This window comes from Artemia sp. Qi Xiang Cuo, chromosome 2 (genome assembly GCF_049724085.1).
Source record: "Artemia sp. Qi Xiang Cuo chromosome 2, ASM4972408v1, whole genome shotgun sequence".
NCBI lineage: Eukaryota > Metazoa > Arthropoda > Branchiopoda > Anostraca > Artemiidae > Artemia > Artemia sp. Qi Xiang Cuo.
Genome location: NC_142795.1, coordinates 92,573,924 through 92,600,612, shown reverse-complemented (window position 1 = coordinate 92,600,612; position 26,689 = coordinate 92,573,924). Strand labels below are relative to the sequence as shown.

At 34.1% G+C, this 26,689-nt stretch overlaps 1 protein-coding gene and 1 non-coding gene across 2 annotated transcripts in view; both read right to left on the bottom strand.

Annotated features, from left to right (window-relative positions):
* Trhn (tryptophan hydroxylase) overlaps positions 1 to 26,689 on the bottom strand; it is a 93,927-nt gene that overhangs the window by 40,015 nt on the left and 27,223 nt on the right. Inside the window, exons 4-6 of the mRNA XM_089108357.1 lie at positions 22,169 to 22,388; positions 16,177 to 16,274; positions 9,216 to 9,283 (exon numbers count right to left, since the gene is read on the bottom strand). Of these exons, the coding sequence (XP_088964483.1) occupies positions 9,216 to 9,283; positions 16,177 to 16,274; positions 22,169 to 22,388 (386 nt within the window). The remainder of the gene's footprint in view (positions 1 to 9,215; positions 9,284 to 16,176; positions 16,275 to 22,168; positions 22,389 to 26,689) is intronic.
* On the bottom strand, positions 6,241 to 6,321 carry LOC148955811 (small nucleolar RNA SNORD36). Its single transcript, XR_016143746.1, has one exon. It is a non-coding gene; the product is annotated as a small nucleolar RNA SNORD36 (small nucleolar RNA).

Genomic DNA, 26,689 nt, shown 5'->3' with positions numbered 1-26,689 from the left:
GAATTTATACACTTTTATCGCCTTTTGAAGATAAACAACATCTAAATAGGGACAGACAAACTTTCCTATGTAAATGCAGCCACGGATTAACGATTTCTAGGCTACAGAAATGCATTCGGAAAATTGCTTGGTCCATTTTTAAATACAAATCCACTGATATTTCGAAAGGTAAGAAGCTCCCCTTCCTAGAAAGTCTCATTAAAAGTAAAGGAATGTTTTTATGTAACAAAGTGCTTGGACGGAAAATAAGCCTTTCTCTGTTTTCTAGTAATGTAATAATGCCAGCAATGAGTAATAAATTACATAATTATGTACTCGAAAACTCGGTTATAAGAAAATGTTTTTATATTTGCAGAAAAAAAATTGTATATAAATTGAATAAAATTGAATAAAATTATCATTATCAGAAAATGTCTGTCACCAGTAATGTATAAATAATTAAAATAAAAATGATCAATAGGCAGCGCAATCGCGCTGCCTAAGTAAAGAACGATGTTGGCACAATGTATTATTTATTTTTTCGTTTTTTGTTTTTATTTTCCCTAGCAGGACAATTCATATTGAAGGAGTTGTCGTAGAAACTTTGAAAACGGCTCATTCGATTGGAAATTGGAGTGGCTAGTGCCCTTTTTAATAGTCGAAAGTGATTGGAGGACAACTAGCCCCCCCCCATGGCCCATCATTCCCCCAAACACATCCAATCAGAACTTTGAGATAGCCATTTTGTTCAGCATAGTTGATTTGCACATAGAAAATATGCTTTTGAAAAGGACACTCCCCCAAAACCCTCAGGGCGAGGGTTTTAAGTTATGCCCTGGCGGCATATAAGACAGATGTTGTCACAATGTTTTATTTATTACTTTTTTTCCATTAGAGCAGGGCACTTCGTATCGAAGAATTTGTCGTAAAAACTTCGAAAGGGCTCATTCAATTGGAAATTGGAGTGGCTTGTGCCCTTTTTAATAATTGAAAGTGATTTAAGGCAACTAACACCCCTTCCATCCCTACCATTTCCCGAAACACATCCAATCGAAATTTTGAGATTGCCATTTTATTCAGCGTAGTTGATTTCCTAATAGAAATTATGTTTTGCAGGAGGACACTCCCCCACAGCCCTCAGGGCAAGGGTTGTAAGTTATGCCCTGGGGGCATATGAGGTTTTAAGAAGGCGTTGTCGTAGAAACTTCAAAAAAGGCTCATTCGATTGTAAGTTCAAAGGGCTAGTGCCCTTTTTGATAGTCGAAAGTGATTGGAGGACAACTACCCCCTCCCCCTCTCACGCCCACCTTTTCCCCAAACACATCCAATCAAAATTTTGAGATAGCCATTTTATTCAACGTTGTTTTAAGTTCTGGAAATTAGGTCTTTGAGGACGACAACTCCCCACAGCCCTCAGGGCAAGGGCTGTAGGTTATGCCCTGGGAACATATAAGTTTTTTATAGAACGTGTTGTCGTAGAAACTTCAAAAAGGGCTCATTCGGTTGGAAATTGAAATGGCTAGAGCTCTGTTTAATAGTCGAAAGTTATTGGAAGGCAACTAACACCCCTTTCAGCTTCACCATTTCCCCAAACACATCCAATCAAAATTTTGAGATAGCCATTTTATTCAACGTAGTTTTAAGTTCTGGAAATTAGGTCTTTGAGGACGACAACTCCCCACAGCCCTCAGGGCAAGGGCTGTAGGTTATGCCCTGGGAACATATAAGGTTTTTATAGAACGCGTTGTCGTGGAAACTTCAAAAAGGGATCATTCGGTTGGAAATTGAAATGGCTAGAGCCCTGTTTAATAGTCGAAACTTATTGGAAGGCAACTAACACCCCTTTCAGCCTCACCATTTCCCCAAACACATCCAATCAAAATTTTGAGATAGCCATTTTATTCAACGTAGTTTTAAGTTCTGGAAATTAGGTCTTTGAGGACGACAACTCCCCACAGCCCTCAGGGCAAGGGCTGTAGGTTATGCCCTGGGGGCATATAAGGTTTTTATAGAACGCGTTGTCGTAGAAACTTCAAAAGGGGCTCATTCGGTTGGAAATTGAAATGGCTAGAGCCCTGTTTAATAGTCGAAACTGATTGGAAGGCAACTAACACCCCTTTCACCCTCACCATTTCCCCAAACACATCCAATAAAAATTTTAAGATAGTCATTTTGTTCCACGCAGTCTGAAGTTCAGGAAATCATATCTTTGAGCAGGACACTCCCCCCACAGTCTTCAGGGCAAGGGTTATAAGGTATGCCCTGGGGGCTTATAAGTTGTTATTGAAATCTTTGTCGTAGAAACTTAAAAAAGGACTCATTCGATTGGAAATTTCTTAGTTCTAGTGCCCTTTTTAATAGTCGAAAGTTATTTGAGGGCAACTAACCCCCCTCTTACACCCACCTCTTCCCCAAACACATCCAATCAAAATTTTTAGATAGCCATTTTGTTCAGTGCCATTTTGTTGATTTCCAGATAGAAATTGTGTTTCTGAAGAGGACACTCCACCACATCCCTAAGGGCAAGGGTTGTAAGTTCTGCCCTGGGAGCATATAAGGTTTTTATAGAACGCGTTGTCGTAGAAACTTCAAAAGGGGCTCGGTCAATTGGAAATTGAAATGGCTAGTGCCCTGTTTAATAGTTGAAAGTGATTGGAAGGCAACTAACACCCATTTCACCCCCACCATTTCCCCAAACACATCCAATCAAAATTTTGAGATAGCCATTTTATTCAACGTAGTATTAAGTTCTGGAAATTAGGTCTTTGAGGACGACAACTCCCCACAGCCCTCAGGGCAAGGGCTGTAGGTTATGCCCTGGGGGCATATAAGGTTTTTATAGAACGCGTTGTCGTGGAAACTTCAAAAAGGGTTCATTCGGTTGGAAATTGAAATGGCTAGAGCCCTGTTTAATAGTCGAAACTGATTGGAAGGCAACTAACACCCCTTTCACCCTCACCATTTCCCCAAACACATCCAATCAAAATTTTAAGATAGTCATTTTCTTCCACACAGTTTAAAGTTCAGGAAATCATATCTTTGAGCAGGACACTCCCCCCACAGTCTTCAGGGCAAGGGTTATAGGTTATGCCCTGGGGGCTTATAAGTTGCTATTGAAATCTTTGTCGTAGAAACTTAAAAAAGGGCTCATTCGATTGGAAATTCAAAGGTCCGGTGCCCTTTTTAATAGTCGAAAGCGATTTGAGGGCAACTAACCCCTCTCTCACACCCACCTCTTCCCCAAACACATCCAATCAAAATTTTTAGATAGCCATTTTGTTCAGTGCCATTTTATTGATTTCCAGATAGAAATTGTGTTTCTGAAGAGGACACTCCCCCACAGCCCTCAGGGCAAGGGTTGTAAGTTATGCCCTAGGGGCATAAAAGGTTCTTATAGAACGCGTTGTCGTAGAAGCTTCAAAAAGGGCTCGATGAATTGGAAATTGAAATGGCTGGTGCCCTTTTTAATAGTCGAAAGTGAGTGGGAGACAACTAACACCCCTTCCACGCCCACCATTTCCCCAAACACATCCAATCAAAATTTTGAGATAGCCATTTTGTTCCACGCAGTTTATAGTTCAGGAAATTATACCTTTGAGCAGGACACTTCCCCCACAGTCTTCAGGGCAAGGGTTATAAGTTTTGCCCTGGGGGGATATAAGGTTTATATTGAAATCTTTGTAATAGAAACTAGAAAAAGGGCTCATTCGATTGGGAATTCAAAGGGCTAGTGCTATTTTTAATTGTCGAAAGTGATTTGAGGGCAACTAACCCTCCTCTCACGCCCACCTTTTCCCCAAACACATCCAATATAAATTTTGAGTTAGCCATTTTGTTTCACGCAGTTTAAAGTTCTGGAAATTATGCCTTTGCGCAGGACACTCCTCCACAGTCTTCAGGGTTATAAGTTATGGCCTGGGGGCATTTAAGTTTTTATTGAAATATTTGTCGTAGAAACTTGAAAAAGAGCTCTTTCGATTGGCAATTAAAAGGGCTAGTGCCCTTTTTAATAGTCGAAAGTGATTTGAGGGCAACTAAACCCCCCTTTCACACCCACCTTTTCCCCAAGCACATCAAATCAAAATTTGATTGGAAATTGAAAGGGCTAGTGCCTTTTTAATAGTTTAAAGAGATGGGAGAGCAACTAACACCCCTATCGCGGCCACCATTCTCTGTGTATCGCGGCCAAGTCTCACTGTGTGCATGCATATTTAACCAGAAATGCCTATATCCAACCAGATGGATCGTAAAATTCTGATTTTACTCCGCATAAAATGGATTTTATTGGATGTCAGAGACAGTTTAGCTAAAGACATTAAGTAAAATTTTCTAATTGCAATATTTTTTCGTCAATCGAAAAGGTCTCTAATTATCTAAGGCGATGTCATTTGATTACTCTGATCCAATCAAAGACCATTCTACGATACTTCCGGCTCGAATTTGGCACTTCTCGTAGTTCCAATGCCCATCATACATGCCCTTGTGCATCGACAGTGGGCAACCGCACTGGTCCCAAAAATCTACACGTGTGTTTTCCAGTTTTAGAATGACCGTGATACTTGTGGACCACATTTACCACCCTGACTGTGAAAGAAAACTTTGTTGTAATTTTACGTATATTGGCATGGGAAACTGAAGTTTTTTAAAGTAACCAGTGTTACAAAAATCCCACTACTGTCTAAAGAATTTCTCTTCGCATTCATATTTTCAACGTGAGTGATATCATACTTATTGGTTAGAACTTAGCTTCATGCTGCCCAACAATATACAGGTATTGATGCCAAAATATCAATAATTTAAAAAGTATCGTATCGAGTTTCAATACCTTTTCTTAAGTACTGTCTGTTTCAGCAGGGTTTTTTTTCTTCTTTTCTTTTGCTCAGGGTCTCTCAAACTTTTCAAATGCTGAACTGAAAAAGTGTTAAGCAAATACAGATGTACCATATGTACATATTATTGTTTAGAGCTTTGCTTCATGCTGCCAAACAATATATAGGTACTGACGGCAAACTACCAATAATTTAAAAAGCATCGTATCGAATGTCAATACCTTTTGTTTTTAAGTACTTTCTGTTTCAGCAGTTTTTTTCTTTTCTTTATTTTTGTTCAGGGTCTCTCAAACTTTTCAAATATTGAACTGAAAAAGTATTAAGCAAATACAGATGTACCAGATGTACATATGTATAATGTATGCATAATGTAACAGATGTACCAGATGTACATATGTATATGTATTGTATATATCTTCATAGTAAACAGTCAGTGAACAACTAGAACTATTACGCTGCACCACGTAGGATGCAGGAACTACTGTTGGAAAAACCTGATCGTAGGTGATAAAATCCAGAAAGGGTTTCCACTGGTGCATCTCCCTCAGATGGTTTAGCGCTACAAAGAGTTTCAGGGTATCAGAAGAAACCACCAGTATCATTCGCTTGGCACATCAATAATGCCATTTTTGTCCATTAAAGCAAAACAAAAATCACAGATCAAATGGTTCAAAAGGAAAAAACTGATTGTTCTACCCTCATTCTGATTATACTATTGAACTGCAACATCAAGATTGGTGCATTCAATTTTTAAACGACAGTGATATGAGGCAACCGAGTTTGCCGCCTTGGGTAGGTAGCAGCATCAATGATAATAGATTTTTAACCTCATCATAATGCAATCTTACCACAATTGTAGATGGACTAGTCTTCACTGATTTAAAAATTTAAAAAAATAGATAAAACTCAACATTGCTCATTGTTTTCTTAGCAAAACGTTTAATTTTTGGAAAATTTTTAATAAGAATGGTGCATTCTTGGAAGAGAAAAGTTGGATTTATACTTTTTGCTAAGAAAAAAGTTGGAAGGTTTTACTTTTATAGTAAAACCTTCAAGAAATACGAATAAAATTTTCGCCATTCTACTGCCTTAAGTTGAAGGTTAGTCATCGTAATCATAAAAATTATGGCTGACTAAAAAATATTGACTCTCATCAAATTGTAAAATCTCAATTTCGATCTTTCTATTTACTAGAAAGATATATAGACATACGGTGATGTGCTGGCCGATGTTCTAACCTCGCCTAAATTAATTTATTTTAAACTTATTCGATTCAACACTGCTGGCAAAAATTAAGTTGATTTTAATTGGAGTGTGGAGGATTTTTCTAAAATAAACAAAATCCATAAGTTACTTGAAATATAATTCTTATATTTTAGAGACTAGTCGATTTAAAAAGTTTCCTCATTTTTAAAGACAGAAAAAAATGTACAGAATTCAGTTTTTCCTAAAAATTTCGGGATTTAAACATCATATTTCTTCAAGTGAAGAATTTCTACTTCGTCAAATATTTTTATTATTTTAGAATTTGCTCTTTTTTTTAAATTTCGATACCAAAACCGTTTATTATGCTAAGAATTAAAATTTTCTTTGAAATTTTTGGAGTTTTAACATGACAGTTTTTCAAGTAAAAACTTTTCTGTCAAATCAAATATTTATTTTTATTTTTCAAGTCTTTTCAAATTATGATAGTAAAATTCTCTTTATGCCAAGAACTTTTTTGACAGATTTTGAGTTCTAATTATATTGCTGGCTTAGAGCTTAAAATGATTAAGGTTTATGTTGTAAGGGTTGGAATTGAATTATCTACATATATTATTGATTTACGGAGTGTTGAGTCAAAAGACGCTTCACTCGGTATCTGAAAAGTAACCTGACAAAAATTGAAAACTGAAGTTAACTCTTCAAAAAATGGAATTCGTGGAAACTCATTGGTTAATTTAGGTGAAGCTAGAGCAAAATTTTGAAAAACAAAAATTTAATGGAACAAAACATAAAAAGAAGAACTTGCTTGAACAATAGTTAAAAAGACAATATTAAAAGACAGAAAATTTGAAAAGGTCAAAATTGCTTGATTAAAGATTTAAAAAAGATTGAATTTCATGAAAAAAAAAACAACATAACTCGAAGAAAAAAAATTTAAATGAAATGCACTCGATAAAATTTGAAAGCCTGTGTTTTTACTCAAAAAATTTTAAGCGCTGATTATTTCTAAAATTGCAAATCTGTGTTTTCGCACGACACGAAGCTCTATGGATCAGCAAATTTCCTCGGCAAATATTCTTCATGTTAAAAACAATACATTATAAATCTTTGAGACAAAAATTGAAAATCTGTGATTTCGTTCGACAAAATTTGAACATGTGTGAATTTACGCGACAAAATCGAATTTAGTTGATTGAAAATTTCTTGAAAATCTTTTATTCTTTACAATGACAATGTGAAAGTCTGTGGATTTCCGAGACAAAATGAAAAATCCTTCGAAGATGTTGCGAATTTTTTTTTAATCTCTGAAATATTTTCAAGTAATACGGAAAATAATGAATATTTTGGGGGAAATTGAAAAGGACGAAACCACATAAACAAATGATAGAAAATTTGGGATTTCCCTCGACAAAAATTAAAAACATGAAAATTAAATTATCAAACAAACATTAATTCGTAAAATCTCATTGACTAATTTAGGTGTTAGAGTGAGGTCGCATAAATTCAAACTCCTTTAATATGTGTTGTTGATTTAGTTTCATTTATAAATTTTTATTTTTAACGTTAATCTTGTCTTTCAATTTTTGTCTATTGACTTCTCAGATTTTAATTTTTTTAATTGATTCACATGTTTTCAATTTTTCTCTGAAAAAATCAGAGATTTTCAATTAATTGTTAATGCGACTTCCAACTTTCCCAGCGTCAGTGTTCACTTTTCCCAACGTTTTTACTATTTCCTATTTTGTTGTTTAGATTGCAAAACTATGCCCTTTTTTATATTTTTATTGTGAATTTACCGAAGATTTAAAATTTTATTGAGGAAATTCACAAATTTTCAATTTTTGTTGTAAATCTTTCAAAGATTTTTAATATGTGTCGAGGAACTTCACAGATTCTCCATTTTTTCGTAGATTCTGGAGATTTTCAATTATCGACTTTGAGTTCTTCAATTTTTGTTGTAGGCTAATGATTTAAAAAATTTTCAATTTTGTCAAAAACTTAAAAGATTTTCAATTTTTGTTGTGAAGATTTCCTTGATTAAAAATTTTGTAGAGGAAATTTATAGATTTTCAATTTTTTGTGAAGAGTATTTCAGAGATATTTGTCGTAAAGATTTCACTGTTTTCAATTTTCAATTTTTGTCAAATAAATTCATAAATTTTCAAATTTTATCGAGAACAATCACGGATTTTCAATTTTTGTCGCAAATTTTTGAAATGTGTCAATTTCACAGGGGAAACTTTTTACCATTTCTATTTTTGTCAAAGAAATTTGCTGGCTATTTTTGTCGAGGAAATTCACAGATTTTCAATTTTTGTCTATTCAATGCACAGATTTTCAATTTTTTCAATGTTATTTCGATTTCTAAATCCTTTAGAACATTTAAACGGCCTCCTTTTGAACGGCCCTACTCCTCAATAATATTCTTAATGGTGATTCTTTAGAAAATTTAAACGGCCTCCCTTTGAACGGCCCTACTTCTCAATAATATTCTTAATGGTGATTCTGTCTTTGTTGCGTGATCAACTTTTGTTTTTATTTTGAAGGGAGGACCAAAGTTTGAAATACTTTACAGGAAGAGCCAACAAATTCATGTAATTCAGTGGGAAAAGAGTTTGAATTACGTTATTTTCAAAAAAAAACTTTTTACCTTTTTTTTATTGAAATATTAACAGTTTATTGGCTGTTGTATTTATGACTGCACGACGCACCCATGTTATAACAGTAAATAATAGAACACAGTAACATGGAACAATATAAATGGAACATATTAATAAGGGTAGCTTTTCTCAATAGAAGTTTAGTTAATCTTGCTGGTCTTTCTTTGAACACAAACCATGATAAATTAATATGAACCATTTTACTAGAAGCTCTAAATTGGTACCTGGAGAATTGGGGGGGGGGGGTAGAGGAAGAGTCGGATGATTTGTCCCCAACCACGTATAGGACTCCCAGCCGAAGGCATTGAATCAGGAGATCGGTACCTGCGCAACGATGACAATAGGTCAGCATACGAAAAAGTTTTAAGTTAAATTTTGCTAAAAAAAAATGTTGTTACAAAACTACCTTAGCTAAATCTAATTAAAGCAAAATTTGGTCCCCCTGTCATCAAATAAAAAGCGCTCAATTATCCTTATTTCTATACATTTATTTACTTAACCCTTATACTGTAATGCACCTAAAAGAAAAGAAAACACTTACTATTTGTAAGCCATTGCCAAATCGGTAAAATATTTTCTTCTTACTCTGTATAATGGGTCCTTGAATCCCTACAAAATAGAATTTTAGAAAAAAAAATGAATTAAAAAATGTCGATCAGGATTTTAAGTAGCCTACCTACGCAAGGGGCTAGGGTTTCATATCTTGACGAATCCTCCCTTAAAAGAGAAATCAGGCATAGGCACCTTCAGGATGCTTTAACAAATAATTTCAGTTATTAAATTGCAAACACTCGAATACAGTATTTTACGCCAAAATTTAGTTTATTACTTTTGCCTTACTTCTTCTTGGAAAGCTATCAAACAGTTCGTAATAACGGACTGTTTGTAAGGAGAGACTCGGTCCAATAGTTACCAAAACTCTAAAACTATTTTCTTTATACGAGGGACTGCCCCTTCTTCAATCCTCACTCTTTACGCTGAAGTTTGACTTTTTGTCCTGATTCTTCAAGACCGCTCAAACACAATGTTCATTGATTTTGAATGAGTAGTATTTTAAACATTTGAGTAAAGAGCAAGGGTTAAAAAATGGGCAGCCCTCCTCATACACAGAATAATGCCTATTTGTTTTAAGTTATAATGTTGCTCCTTAATTTCAGTTTAAAAAAACTCTATTCTTTTCATTGAACCTCAGTAAGAGATGATTATGATAAATGTAATTTCCTTTCACGCAATTGCGCATCTCCAGGGGCTCCAAGCGTTGTTCTGTATTTTAAAGTGAATTTCTCTGTATTTCAAAATATTTTCTAGAGACAAAATGGATATTATAGAGATTAATTCCTGCCACCCTCACTGTTTCAGAATAGAATTTCAGATCTTGAGCCATAAATTAATTTTTTTAGAATTGTTTTTGTAAAAATCCAATATTCTTAATTCAGAGAAAAAAAAAAAAAATAAAGATACAAAAAGAAACATTCTTAGAAATTCTAGGGGGGGGGGCAACTTCACTGGTTTTCGATTATTCAAAAAAATGAAATTTATAAAATTTAGAAAAATTAAAATATCTACGAAGAAACCTTACCCCTCGTCCTCCCCAATTAATACCTCTTAACACACTGTTTGTTCTCAAGTTCATAAGAAAATACCAAAAAATTGTTTACTTTCTTCTTGCAAGAGATTGGTACGCTAGAATGTAAACAAGCAATTATTCATTCTTCTTTGTCCTCTTCTTCCATTTTATTATATTATTATTCCATTCTTATATATTATTTATTATTCTTATATTATTTATATTATCTTATATTATTATATTATCTTATATTATTTGTATTATCTTATATTATCTTATATTCTTATTTTATTCTTATATATTATTTATCATTCTTATATGTATATTATTATTCCATTTTAAATATATTTCCTCGTCTTCCATTTGTCTTCAGTAATCTTCATTATAAGATTTATAGTGTTTGTAATTACATGTACAAACCAGTTGAATTGAAATGATAACATAATTTTTCCCATGTCTGCTGCCTCGAAGTCCCCATTCTGATCCGAATTCTGATCCCATTCCTAGTTGATTTAGGCATTCAATATTATCAATATATTTAATCTGCTGGTAGCCAGGAACTAAAGGTGTGATATCCCACTAGCCTCTTCTAATAAAGATTAAATGGTGCTCGTTTTAAGCTTAGTTATTCTATTTTACTTTCAATATCCTTGGTTTTTAATTTGAACCCAATACTTTGGTTAAACTTTTTTTTTCCATGCCACCGATTTTGGTATTTGGGGAGACATCAATAAAGGTCTAATCTCTGCGGATTCGTAATAAAATGTGTAATTTTATTTGTGCTTCTCCAAGGCGTATCTATGCCCACAATAATTAAACAACAGCTAACTGGCCTGCGCAAAACACGCGGGACGGAAAAGCGCGATCCCTTAATGCAGTTCAAAATAGTGCTCCCTAAGATCATGGGAGGTCTTGAGACTGTCTGTGGCTGGACAGAATGCAAAACTATAGTGAAGATGAAAAGTTTCCTCCGAACTGTACTTCCTGAACTGAGCAATTCTCCGAACAATTGTACCTCCTCCGAACTGATAATAGCCGCCAACTCTCTTTGTAAACTGTAAACCACTTGCTGAACAGATCAATCTAATGCTATATTTACAAACTGCTCTCAAATCTTACCTCGGGCTAAAAGGATGGTTTTTGCTTCTTCTCGAGCCAGAGTCCACAGTGTATGAACTTTTTGTGGACTTTAGCTAAAAGGAATTTTTATGGTCTACGTTATTATTATTTTTTTCGAGCCGAGTTTCTGCTCGGTTTGATATAGTTGGCAAGTAAGGAGTTAAAAGTTTTAACCTAAATTAAGGGAAAAATTCTGAAGTACTCAGGATAGGTCAGGGTTAAATGAATCAACACAAAATATAGTTTGCGCTTTTTGAATGAAAATACAAAATTTTGCAACTGAAAATTTTCATTTCCCTATTGGCTTGAGGAGTGCTATCTGCTGTCATAAGCTATTTATTAACATTATTTATTCAATTATTTCACTGTAACTTTAAGTAAGTTTTCGATATTACAAATATTTTCTTTTATATTTACAACATTGAAAAATAAAACTAAAGATTACAGTATAGAAAAATCTCGAATTACTGAGTTTACATTATTTAATATCATTATATATAATATTCAGTTTATTTTATCAGTTCTTTCCAAGGACTGTTAAAAAAATGTAGTTTTCAATAAAGGGAAAACTATGCAATAGGCTTTAGACTTTTAAGATTAGGGAATGGGGAAGGGGGCAGTAGCCAAACTCATGTTTGTTGTGTTTGTTTGTTTTAAGTTTGACTTGAATGTTCAATCTAATCTTTATTTCGTTTGACAATTTATTTATTCATTTATATTATCATTTGACTTTTGTATGTTTGCTATGATTAATTATTAAATCTCTGTTCTTTTCTGCTTGTCTGGTCGTTCTGTTCGGGTATATATGAAATTAAAACCCTGTTTGAACCGGAATATTGTAACCGTTTTCAAGCTACATGATTTGAAAATCCAAATTTTCAATTGGACCCTCTGGCATTGCCCCCTCTCTCTACTTTCATTAATTTTTTAGTAGATAGGTAGGCATGATGTATCTTGCCTGACCCAAAATCATACAAATGTTTTTAATCTGTAAGATCGGAGAATAAGGATTAATATTGACCTTTCTTTTTCCGCTTTGCCTCCTACTATCACAAACTTTTACCATAAAGATAGAAGGTTTTAGGCGTTTACCCCCCCCCCCCCGGGAAAATACCCCCTCCCCACGTGGAAAGTACCCTCTCGGAATATACCTCCCATCCCCCGTGGCAAATACCCACACAGCAAATACCCCCGCGAAAAATACCCCCCTCGAAAATGGCCCACGAAAAATACCCCCCCCCGGAAAATACCCCCCGTGGAAAATAAGGCTTTCCAAATTTGAGAATTTCGTTTGATTTTTTTTTTATTTCAGTAGGGAGGAGATATTTTGGTACTTGTGTATTATGCACCACTCACTCAAGTTTACGCTGTGTAAAATTTGATAACACACTAGTTTTTTCTTTACTTTAGAAATAAATTTGGGCTATAGATTTGCATATTAGGGGGGGGGTAAATATAGCGGGTCTGCATGCAAAATGTGTTTGGTACAATTATTCTGCATATTAAATAGATAGATAGAGAAGCGTATTTCAAATCCAAATATACGGCCATGAACACAGTAAAATATTATAAATGAAAGGCGCAAATAACATAAATAACACTTTTTTTTTTTTTTTTTTTTTTTTTTTTTTTTTTTTTTAGTTAACACAATTTCCAGATACCGCGCTATTCTTCTGTAATTTTTTAGTGACTATACCTAGAAAGAATTGTTTTCTGACTTCAAATTGTCAAAATACTTTACCCCCCCCCCTTATGTGCACATATATAGCCCAAATTATATATTTCCCCCTTTATTATATATTCTGTCACTTCTCTTCGTGTTGTCTCGCGCTAAGCTGAAAAAAAAAACTAACGAAGAAGCAGGTTTGTTCTCGAGTTTTACACAGCATAAACTTGAGTGAATGGTGCATAATACAAAAGTACCAAAATTCCTTCCTTCTACGGAAATAAAAAAATAAACTTCAAATAATATTCTCAAATTTGGAAGGCCTTATTTTCTCCACGGGGGGGGGGGGTCTTTTCCAGGGGTATTTCCTGCGGGGGTTATTTTCCGCGGGGGGGGGGAGTATTTTCCGGAGGTATTTTACACAGGGGGGGTATTTTCGGCGGGGGGGGATTTCCGCGGGGTGGTAATTTCTGGGGGGTATTTTCCGCGGGGGGGGGGGTATTTTGCTGATAGTATTATCCAGGGGGGGGGTTCCAAGGTGGTATTTTCCGGGGGATATTCACCAGGGGAGGGGGGTAAATGCCGGCCACGAGGATAGACATATGTCGCCTTTTTCGACCAGAATCACGAAAATTTTCAATCACTATGGCTAGAACCTTTCGCTTCACCAGTATCTCATTCCTTTACTCCTTATTTCTTTTTCAAAATGGCAGAAATGCTCCAATTTGTTTCAAGCAAAATAACACAACAATTTTGAAGTGGGCACGTGATTTTCCTAATATCGACTGACAACTCGAAGCCCGACCCTCATAACAAGAACGTAGGTCTTTTGAAGTAGTTTTAAACGTTTAGTAAACTTAATAATTTTACTAACACGAACAGAGCAACAGAGCACCCCCGATGCTTCCACAATACCTCCACCTCCAACTTTTAGCACAGATGCATGCTACAGTATGTTCGAACCAGAAACATACAAAAGTTTTAGATTGCACAATCTGAGATCAAATGGGATCAAAAAATTTTGGGAAAATTAAAAAATATCAAATATATTAAATTGGGGATGACCCATAGAGTGTTATTTTTTAATGAGGGAGGGGGTAAGTGTTAGCTGTCCATGGCTATTTTATAAACGTGAATGAAATAGCCTCCCTAAAACGAGTTCTCTCACATTGTTTCCCCCTTTGTCCACCCGACAAGGCAGACGCAACCGCACAAAACTCGGTCCAATTATCTAAAGGAGCTTCATCCAGTGTTGCACTTCTATCTAGAATGATCTTTCTGGGGATTTTATCCCTGCAAATCCCTCAGTTGACTTCTTCAATAGAAGGTTCAACATACATTTAGAACCTTGAGGTTTCAAAACGAGGTAATTGAATAGACAGCTCTTTTCCCCTTCAATATTTTCAAGGCTGAATTTATTAATAAATAATTTTTTTACAAAGGAATTGCAGTATTTATTTGTTATATAAGGAGTTAAAGCAGATTCCTGAGATGTTGAGCTATTAAATAAGTTTGTTTTCGCTTTTTTAACAAAGATTTATTTGGTTTTGTTCCCTGAGTTTTTAATTTTGAAGGTAGTTTAAGTTATTTTATTTATTTATTATATATATTTTTCTTTCTCTATATCCTTTTTATATTTTTTTATATTTATTTATAATTAATGCATTTATAAGAGGTAAGTCTAAATTATCACCTCAGTTGCCACATCAAATAACTCATTTATTTAATAAATTAAAAAAAAGTATTTAATAATATGTTTAATTCATAAACGTACTATCGGTTAAAATTTTTCAAAGAGAGAAAATTATAAAACTCTAACTGTTTTTAATGTATTCACTCATGGATGGCATTCATACTCAAAAAGCGTCTCTCAACTTTACGTTTTCAAAATCAATATTGGCGTTTAACATTTTTTAGCGTCGAGGAACAGCTTTCCCAAAAGTGCTTCAAAGCTGAATTTGTTATTTTCTAGAAATGACATGAAATAGAGAGTGAATTAGGTCATTTTAAATGAAAAATTGAAAGGTCTCCTTAGAAACAAATAGACAAAGGTGGGGACTTCTCGACTAAGGCCAAGGAAACTAAACCTAAAAAATGAACTATGTCAATAGAGAAAATACAGTTTAACAATAATAAATAAATGTAACTTTTGATATGTATCCTTTACTCCGGAAGAAGCAACTAAAATCAGTTTGAGTGATGTTATTTCGATGTCAGAAATACCTACTTTATTATGTCAGTTTTGCCTCCCACTGAGACTATCTGTCTAAGCTTTAATCCAATTATCCATGGCTTTCAAGTTTTTCATCCCTTCCACCATGTTGATTCTGACTTTGACTTTTTATTTCTAACTTACGGATCTTACCGTAATCATACTATTGTTGGTAAATACGGTACTGCGGATATTGCAACGTCATTCGAAAGATTAAATGCTTTTTTAGCTTATAATGCTGTTTTTTTCTCTGGGTTGTTTCCACACACTACTCCGATTGTTTTGTCATTGATGGTAGTGTATTATATTTGTATACATTGAAGTTTCTTTTTTGCTTCTTTTTCCTAGTACTCCGCTTGTGTTTTGTTGTTTGTGTAGTGAGTTAAAAATAAATTAGTTTTATCAAGTAAATGATGACACATTTTAGAAATAGTTAAATAATTTATCTTTTTCAAAAAGAGAAGAAAATTTGTTTCAGAGTTGCAATAGAATGAATTCAGGGGAATACTCAACAAGCTCCACTTGAAGTGATCGGTTTTTGTATAACACTAATGCAACACGAAATTCCTTTATAAAGACCTAGATTTCCAGCTGCACTGAGATCTCTTACAGATCTCCAGATATTCTACACTACACTAACTAAATGTGAAAGTTCTCTAGGAAGATTTTGATCTCCTGCTACACTAAGATCTGCTACAGATCTCCAGATATCCTACACTACATTAATTTAACGTGTAACTCCTCTAGGAAGATTTGGATCTCCAGCTACACTATGATCTCCTACAGATCTCCATATAATCTACACTACACTAATCCAACGTGAAAGTCCTCTAGGAAGATTTAGATCTCCAGCTTTCAATACTAAACTTATAACTGTGGTCTTTTAGAGGCTGTCTAGTATTATGATTAAGCTAAAAGGAAAGAGGCTCAATTCTTACTGGATGATCAGCATCCAGTTCTGATCCATACATCAATACACGCTGGGCCTTATCCAGGTCTGATATCTTACGAGGAAACCAAGGGATATCTCCATAATCTGAAATATAATTTTTTTTTTTTTTTAATGAAAAAAAAAGCTATATGTCAGTGACGCTATTTAGGAGGAATTTTACCAAGACTAAAAGACTAAAAAAAAAAAAAATGGGTGACATATGAGAAATAAATCGAAAACGAAAAACGAAAATATCTCGGCTGAGACAATGCATTTCATTGCATTTTCATTTTCATTGGCTGTTAATATTCTCTTTTTTCTTCTTTTCGAGTTTTTTCTTATCTTGTCACTTTTAGCCAGAGTGGTCTAAAAAATTATCTATAATAAAATATGTGTCACAAGGTAGATCGTTCTCTAGAATTGGGGTCTAAGTTTTTCTTTAATCCTTTTTTTGCCCAGGGAACAAATTTCGAATTTTTAATCATTTACAAAAGAAATACTAAATTATTATTCTCATCTTATGTTTTTAATTCTCCTCTCATAAATCATTTCAAAAATCTCATCTTGTGTTATCTCCAAATGAAATCGGTCTCGGGATGAATTTTCTAAGGATAGTTTTGGGTACTCGTTTGACTTACTGTATTATGGGTGAACTCAACGAGGTGGGTCAAGACCCAGGCCGCAATGGTCTGTTGCCTCCATGTTGACTCAGAGTATATCAAACATTAAGCACACAGGGAAATGTGGTTGAATCCCAGTTTTTAGAGTAACAGTAAACGCCAGTTTAAGTAAATAAGTGACGTTTTAGGGATGGAAGACTCAAGAGATCAACTCTCTAAGCAGGGATGGATCCAGGATTTTTTTTAGAGGGGGGGGGGCAAAAAAGGTTGTTTCGATAAACTTGCGTTAGGAGCAAATTCGATTAACGCAAACTTCAGTTAATTAAGTAAATTACACTACTTTAGACTACGCTAGGGGGCGCCCCCTGGATCCGCTACTGTCTCAAAGACTTAAAATTAGTTTTGTTTGTATTCTTTAAAAAATAATATCAATAGTTTGAAATGAATTTGGAAACTATTTGAAGTTAGTTATTAGTTACATTATTTATTCTTGAATTGCTCAAATTACTACTAATTACTACTATTGGCACCTTTGTATTAATAAGCTTCTAGAATTTTCTTTCAGACACGGAGATGGTTAAAAGCCTGCCAGTATGTTTTCAATTGCATCATTTTTCACAGCCAACTTAAAGTAAAGCTCAGTGTTCTGAATTTTTTTGTTTCAATCTGAAATGCCTTGCCTCTTTTGTTTTTGAAGCAAAAATAGCGAGATGAATATTTTCAGAAAGAAAAAAGGTCTCAATTACGTGTGAAATTGTTAAAAATTGATAACCATAGTGAGGTATCATGGTATAATTATTAGTGTTTAATTATGTTTTGCAATAGATTGCTTAAAATCGTGCTTTTTAGCCATTTATCTAGGGCAAAGCAAAAAGAAGTTCATCTAGTGGATAGGGTGGAAGAGGTCATGAGAAAAGGAAATTTCAATTGCAAAACGCCTCCAATTCACAATTTATTTTTTTTTTGGGGGGGGGGGGAATTTATATTCAAAAATCTAGAGCGTGTAATTTTTTCTCATCCAATGAAAAATACCGAAAAAGAGTATTTTTTTAATGCAACATTCTATAAAATACTGTTCAAAATATAGGGGGGAGTGGTAAATGTCCCAGTACCCTAATTTACACCACTCTAACTACATGGGAGAGAATAAAAGTGAAACTTCGATCAAACGTGGATGGATAAAGAACGTGCACAGGCTTATCTGCCTCAGGTGGCTGCGTTTTTCAAGGGTGAAACAAAGTGATGCAGGTTATTTTCAAACAAAATGCATACTGCAAAAAAATCCTGAGTTTAGAAAAACACTGAAAATACTCCTACCTCAAAATTCCCAAAAAAGTAAGAAATAGGTTTTTCCTGCTATCAACAAAATCGAAATTTGTTTAGACGAAAAATGAAAGCATGCTGCGATCAAGTCACAAGCCTTCTTCATTAAAAGTCTCAAAATACCTCTTGAAAACCCTATACTTTGAGTTTTAGTATTAAAACCATTTTCAATATCTTTTTTCCCGTCAAACACAGTGCTTTGCATTTCACAGGTGTCAAAGAACCTTTTAAGACCTCTAACAAGACTCAGGTAGTAAGTATTTTATGATGTTACAAGACCCCGCCTTCTCCTCTTTCAAATAGGTCAATATCAATGAACGCCATAGACATTTAATTAGACATAAAATAGCAGTATGTATATCCATCTGTTTACATATGATTTATGGTGTTAATTAAAATTTACAGACTAAACCATTGACACAACAATTATGGTTATGTACGTAGTAGCGCACATAAACATATGTAAAATAAAACGCTGATTGAAATTTATGAACTAAATAATTTATAATAATTGACTGCAATTGATTTCGTGAAGGTCTATTGTCATTGGAAATCAATGCGTATGCAAAACTAAGTCCAATTGGACCATGGTAACGGGCTGAAATATCAAACAGTTCGTGGTAACGAACTGTAAGTAAGGAGCGACCCGGCTCAATAGTAACCGAAACTCTAAAAAATGGAACTTTGATACAAATAGATACATCAAAAGAATTAGATTTTTATGCTTATTTAAATATACAAGCTTCATCAAGTTTATTCCTACCCATCAAATGTTACGAGGCTGATAAAACTTGCCCTATTTTCGAAAAAAGGTGGAAATACCCTCTAAACGTCATAGAATATTGTAGAGGTTTCAAGATCCTATCTGCACAAATGTGGAATGTTGTATTTTTTACCAGAAGAAAGATCACGGATGCGTGTTTATTTGTTTTTTACTAGGGGGTCATCGTATCGTCCCAGTGGTCCTAGAATTTCGTGAGAGGGCTCATTCGAACGGAAATTAAAAGTTCTAGATCCCTTTTAAGTGATCAAAAAATTGGAGTGCAACTTGGCCCCCTCCCACGCTCATTGTTTCCCGAAGTCCCCGGATCAAAATTTTGAGATAGCCATTTTGTTCAACATAGTTGAAACATCTACTAACTTTGTCTTTGAGGACGACTTAATCCCCCACAGTCCCCAGAAGAAGGGCTGCAAGTTATGACCTTTCCCATTGTTTTTGGCTATATATAGTATTGGTTATTGGTAAGTATACAGACGTTTTCAGGGGAGGATTTTTTCTGTTGGGGGAGGGTTCGGGGATTGGTTTACGTGGGAAGTGCTTTCCATAGAGGAATTTTTCATGGGGGAAGAGAATTTTCATAAGGGAGCGTTGGATTTCCAAGCATTATTTAAAAAACAATCAGAAATTAAACAAAACAACAAGAGGGGTTTGTCCCCTTCTCAATACCTCGCTCTTTACGCTAAAGCATTTTTGATAATTTCAAAAGAGCTATTTATTTTAATAAACGACCTTTGTTATTCAGGAGTCATTCTTCAAGAATTGGAACAAAATTTGAACTTTAGTGTAAAGAGCGAGGTATTGACGAGGGGTCGAACACCCTCGTATTACCTATATGAGGAAGTTGGTCCCCTCGTCAATACCTCGCCCTTTACGCTAAAGTTCGAATTTTGTTAAATACTGGCCGATATAAGTAATAATTTGTTTGTGTTATTTTCCGGCCAATCTTAGCATTTAATTTTACCTTAAGAAACTTCATAACTATGATTTTTATGCGATAATAAACCAAAGATATTGCATGTCTTCAGCTTGTGGTTGTTATAAAATAAAATAAAAAGTTTTTTCCAGCTGAAAGTAAGGAATAACATTAAAACTTAAAACTGACATAAATTATTGCGTATATCTTTTAAAGATATTTTCTTTGATTCATTTCAGTGTTTTGAGAATGGCCCAACTTGTGACTTTCATTTTCATAAAAATAGTTTCGACCTCTTTGGCCGTTTTGTTACTATGCCTTACAAAATTAGTTCTCAAATGTCGCTAATTTAAGTTACGTGGGAGAATCTTTCCATGGAGATAATTTCTAGTGGGGAAAGGGAATTTTCCATGGAGGGGGAGCAGGATTTCTGTGTATTATTTAAAAAGCGATCAGTAATTAAATAAAAAAAATTTTCAGCTGAAAGTGAGAAGCAACATAAAAACTTAACAGGTACAGAAATTACGTATATGAGATGGGTTGCCTCTCCTCAATAGTTCACTCTTACGCTAAAGTTTCTTTTCTAACTTTTAAAAGAGCTTATTCTTATAATTAGACAGCCTTTCTGATTCAGGAGTCATTTTTAAACAACTGGAACAAAAATCAAACTAAGGTTATTATAAGATTATTATCAGTTTAAAAAAAAGTAAAATTAATATGCAAATTTCGTTTAAATTATTCATGTACGGTGAGCCAAATTCAAAACCTGCACTAATTCAAAAACGTTCAGAAATTAAATAAAATTTTTATAAAATAAGTTAATATAAATTAACTATATAAATAAGTTAATTAAAATAAAATAAGTTTTTTACTGACTGTAAGGAGCGACATTAAAACTTAAAACGAACAGAAATTATTCCGTATATGAAAGGGGCTGTCCCCTCCTGAACCTCCCGCTCTTTACGCTAAAGCTTTTTGTTGTCTTATAAACTAGAGTTGTGAGAAAGAGTCAAACTTTAGCGTAAAGAGCGGAGCATTGAGGAGGGGACAGCCCCTTTTTCATATACGGAATAATTTCTGTTCGTTTTAAGTTTTAATGTCGATCCTTACTTTCAGATAAAAACGTGTTTTTTATTTAATTAGTAAATAAGTTGGTACAGTATCTCCTAACTATTCTCCAATATATCCTATTCAAATCTGGGTTTTAAAGGAACATACTATCCGAAACCGTTCCCTTATCTCTGACATTAATGTAGTTTCTCAATTTTCAATATTTTTTTATGTTTTACACCAGCAATTTTTTTTTTCATTCGTACCAAGCTTAGCTGAATTCCCAAAGTATTATATTCCAACTTGTCAACATTGAAATTTCTTTTGAACCAAAGGCACTTCGTATTTTTTGTTGTTGTATGACATTGGCTCCTGGGAGAATCTAAATATTTCAAAAATCATATATAAACAGGAAAATTTGCATTTGCTCTTGCCACAGGGTAAATTTTGTTCGAGGCTTTCACTTTCCATACAGCTTAAAAATTCTGGGAATTTAAAGCTGATAAAAACCACAAACGAAAAATTGGGATCAATTTAAGAAATTAGAACCTTTTCAAAAAACTTTCCAAAATATTTCCCAAAATTAGAATATTTTAAGACTAAAAGTTTCTTCTGTCGATGAAATAATTCCAGCTTATATGTGACTTGATGTAGAGTCTGAGCAGCTTTATTTTTTACAATATATTTTTATATTTTATATTTTTATATTATATTTTTATATATTTTTTTATATTTAGATTTTATGATTTTTTCTTTACTCTCCAAAGAAAAACAAACATATTTTGCTCAAAGACAAGTTAATTTTGTTTAAAGTGCCCAGACCATAAAAAAAAATAAAAAAAAACATTTTTGCACTCTGGAACCATCTAATATTTTCATTTTTATTGTCTCAAAATTGCGTAATTTTAGAGCATTGTGACATTTCCGTCATTTTTGTTTTCACAATGAGCCCTTAAAACAGATATGCAAAACTAATTAGATTTGACAACACTTTTGTTTCAGAAAAATTCAAATACGAACAAGCTGTTGACTCCCCAGGAACAACTACACCCTCAAAGAAAAGCTAAGCCTTCTTCAACTGTTTTTTTTTTATATTTTATAAAAAAGATATATTTTTAGCTTTTTTGCAGATTTCTCACTCGCACTTCTTTTTTAAATGTGGCATCCAATACTACCAAAGACTACATAACTATGTATTAAGGTGTTTTTCTATTAAAAATTGAATCCTTGGTTTTTACTTCATTCTTTAAAATATCTATAGGTTACTGCACTTTTACTGGCAACACTATTTTAAGAATTACAATGTTCTTACCAAAGCTTTCTACAGAAGAACTGCTATGAATTGGAGGTGGTCGAAATGGCTTTCCATTTTCAAAATCTGCAAGTCGCATGGCAGAGAGCTCTGTTTCCAGTGCAGCAGTAATTTCTTCCATTCTCTCATTTCCACAATCGACTTGAATTAAAATTTCGTATTCTGAATTTTGACGCTTCGATTCCCGAGATTCGATGTGGAGTATGTTGACTCCTTTGTCCTTAAAGCAAAATTAGAAAGCTAAGTATTTATTTTTCAAGATTCTCCAAGACTTGAAATTGCTTTTATTTGTATTCTTTGTGAAAGAATACTAATTGTTTGAAATGGATTTTGAAACTGTAAATTAATAATTATCAGTCGTAGTAACATTAGTTATTTTTAAATTACTATCAAATTCCTTCTAATTGTTACTATTGATTTCTTTTTATCAATAAGCTCTTAGATTTTCTTTCAATTATGGGGAATATCCATAAAAAGCCCTCCAATTTTGTCTTCAATTCTATCATCTTTACAGCCAACTTCAATAAAAGTATAACATTCTGATTTTTTTAGCTTCGAGTTAATGAGACTCGATGGAGAGTATATCAAATCCTTCCTTTTTAAAGGAAAAGTAAAGAGGTAAGCATTTGCAGAGACTACAAACGGTCTGAATTGGGTTTGAAATAATTTCAATTTTATTACTGTACTGTAACTAATTTTCATTATTATCTTTTTTGTATTAATTTTAACTATTATTACGTTGGCTATTATTAACTATAACTATTTTTTACACATATCTTTATATGAATTATTAAAAAGTAATATTAGTTGTATTCATTAATGGATATGTTGAAAGTATTCAAGACGGAGGGAAAGACTTGAAAAAATTATGCGCTTATATCTACTATCCTATCATAAAACTTATATATTCTGAATTTTGGATGCTACGATTCTAGAGACTCACTGCGGAGTATATTAACTTCCTTGTCCATAAAGCGGCGTTCACATGCGTGTCTAGCTAGAATCCCATGTCTAGACACGTGTCTAGCAAAACTTCAATAACTAGTTAACGACCGTTCACAAGTAAAATTCGGTGCTTAGCTAAAACTACAAATTTAGTTTCAAATAGATTATTGTTGTCATTTCTAGCCAATCAAGAGAGCTTATGCAGGCAAAACTTTCAAAATTGTAATCCCTATTTTCACTGTCACAAGACAATGGATGAGATAAGCCAAACAATTGCCTTACTGGGCTTCACTATTATGTCTGGTGTTGCATATTTGCCTAAAATGAAAAACAAAAATATTGAGAAAACAAAAATTAAATTTCAGTTTAAAAATGTAAACATAGATGATGAAAATACTGGAACTTGACACATTATGATTGGCTGCAACCAAAAATTCTAGATATTGAATTCTAGAGTCTAGAACTCAAAGTCCAGCCAAGCCCCTTGTCTTGCGTGTCTAGCAAAGCACCGAATCTTACTTGTGAACGGTAGTTGCCTAGACATTGAAGTCTGGCTAGATACGTGTCTAGACATGGGATTCTACTTGGACACGCATGTGGACGCCGCTTAAAGGAAAATTAAAGGGCCAAGTATTCACTTGCTAAATTTCTTCACCGTTGACATTACTTTTGTTAGGGTTCTTTGTCAATAAATACAAATGATTTAAATTCAGTTTAAACATTATAAAGTCTTTAAAGATACTTTAGGAATCCCTACCATCTATCATTTTCGTAATCAATTGAAAAAATATCCTGAATTTCAAAACTTAGATACTCAGGACTTACTGTGGAGAATAAAGACTGTATTAACTTTAAAGTTAAATCAAGGGGGTAAATGAGGATCCACCAAGATCCTTCGTAGCTTGACATACTTACTTGACTCATATCTTCTTCTAGGTGCTGTTTGGCGTAGAGAGTCACGTCTGCCTCCTTCATTCACTTTGGTCTATGGCGAGTGTTTGTGTTTCACTCTGTCTGATGTTTGCCATCGTCAGGAACTGGGACAGGGTGTCGGATCATCCCTTTTAAGGTTGGCTCTAACGCTGCTTTCAACTGGCTTCGATGGAGTATATTCTGGGTATATTTGGAGGCATTCACAAAGGTGTCGGAACCACCGTAATATACGCTCAGGTGCTTGGCTCAGAAACTGCACCTTCTTAGTGGGCTGGAACAGATTCTTATTGTTGACGAAGTTGAACTTTCGCGGACCGTCAGTCTTCTTCAGGCTCTTTGATTGAAAAACATCTAAAAATCCACAGCTTTGTTGTACGATTAATGGTGGATTTTCCCCAGAGGTGACAATTTACTCTACCTATGGCATAACACGCCTTGGATGTTCTTTTTTGGAGCTCTGAGTGAAGCGGATCATCAGACAAAACTATGGAGCCCAGATAAGTGGAATTTGGCCCTATATCAATACTAGTGGAGCTGTCTAAGCACACAGAGGAATTGGCAGTAGGAAAAAAGGACCATGGCTGTAATTTTGATTTTGCTCCAGTTAATGTGCTGTCCTACGTTTACGGCCTGTTTACGCTAGATCTGGAGTGTTTCCAATAGTTGCTCCATGAAGCAAGACGTAATGGCTAAATCATCAGCAAAATGAGTATCTGAGATGTCTTGATCTTCAAGCTTCAACTCAAAGGTGAGATGTGCAGTTTTTTTTTCAAATGTAAAAATTACGTTTTTGATGAGTTCTGAGACCACTGCACATCCTTGACGCACTCCTCTCGTGATTCGAAAGAACAGGATGCATCTGGTATTTACATGAGCACATCCCTGCGTCCCGTTGGGCAAAGCCTTCACAAGACTGCAGTATCTCTCTGGTAGGCTAGTCGACTCTGGAATACGCCATATAGCTTCTAGATCAACTGAATCGAACGCAACATTGAAGACAACGAAGGTGACAAATACTTTCTGTCGGAGTTTCGTTGTGTTCCCTACTATTTGTCTAATTGTTAAAAAGTGATCAATACCTGAGCAGGCTGACATAAAACCAACTTGTTCCGATCACTGATTCTGATGAATAATATTCGATATCGATCCAGCAGGACCAATGAGAAGATTTTTCAGGGCACTCATAGTTCTGTTATTTTGTGGTAGTTGATGCAGTCGCTTCTAGAGCCCTTCTTCTTTCACAAGGGGACGGCTACCCCCTTCCTTTTATCTTCGCGAATTGTCTCAGTTTGTCAGATTACAGAGAGAAGGTAAAGAAAATTTTCCATAACCTGAATAATTTACCTTATTATGCTTCTTAAATCATGATTTCCTAAATATATATTTTTGATAGAAAATATATGATTTTCTATCAAATTTTGAATGCAATGAATAATTTGTCTTATTGTGCTTCTCCTAAATCACCATTTTCAAAATATACAAGAAAAACTCTCGCCAAGACAAATTACTGGTATGTGTAGTTTGTTTACAAATTAAAAGAAGACGTTCTATTTATTTCTAATTCTATTAAACTAAGTAATTGGAATGTCTGTCAGACCATTAATTATCTACCGTTCCTAAAGCATTAACAAATCAGCAAAACAGAAATCTAATTTTAAAAATAAAGAAGAGATGTAATCGAGGAAAATGTACGAAATCTTTCTCTTTTCTGTTCATTATTAATTCTTAAATTATCATCCATTCTTTTTTGTCAATTTACAAAGAAAAATGAGTGGATATAGGAATAAAGGAAAAATTATCCAACATTTGCCTCTCTCTAGAAGAATTAAAAATAATCTAACCACCTTCCTTAATGTTATATTATTGTATAAAAGAATACCGATTCACAAAAGGGGAATCCCTTCAAAACGGTGAAAAAAAACAAACTTCTCTTAGAGAAACAGTCTCGTGAAAAATGTGCTATATCAATTGCAGCATCCAACTGAAGGCCTCTGTGGGTTCAAATCAGGCACGCCTGTAAGAATTTATTTTGCGGATGAGGCAGTATTGCTGAAGGCCTAGATTCGATGAGATACAATATTAGGTATTAAATGAAAAATTTGAGAAACAATAGGATAGTCACAAGAGCCTAGAAAGGGGGAAATCCCTTCAGGCTTTTTCAGCTAATCTGAAAATCTGTCAAAATCCAGAAATTTTACGTTTTACATTTGATATTCTTGTTGGTTTATGGAATGAAACAAATTTATCAATATCTCCAAAACTCAAAAGTTTTGTTTTAAAAACATGTTTCAAAAATACATTTCTTGCATTTTGATGAAAACCTGTCAACTAATGTGAAAATCTGTCAAAATGCAGAAATTTTTCGTTTTTACATTCAATATTCTTGTTGGTTTACGAAACTAATCAATATTATCAATATCTCCAAAACTCCAAAGTTTTATTTAAACAAACATGTTTCAAAAATGCATTTTTTGCAACATGTAAGGCATTTTTGTGTTAGGACAAGGGCTTTTGCAAATCTCTGATTTGCACCCTCCTTCTCAAATTCTTTTTTGGATCCATTCGTACTTTAATGTTACCAATCCGCATTTCCGTTATATATGTTGATTATTAATATTTAGGAACTATTGGAAGAAACTGAGG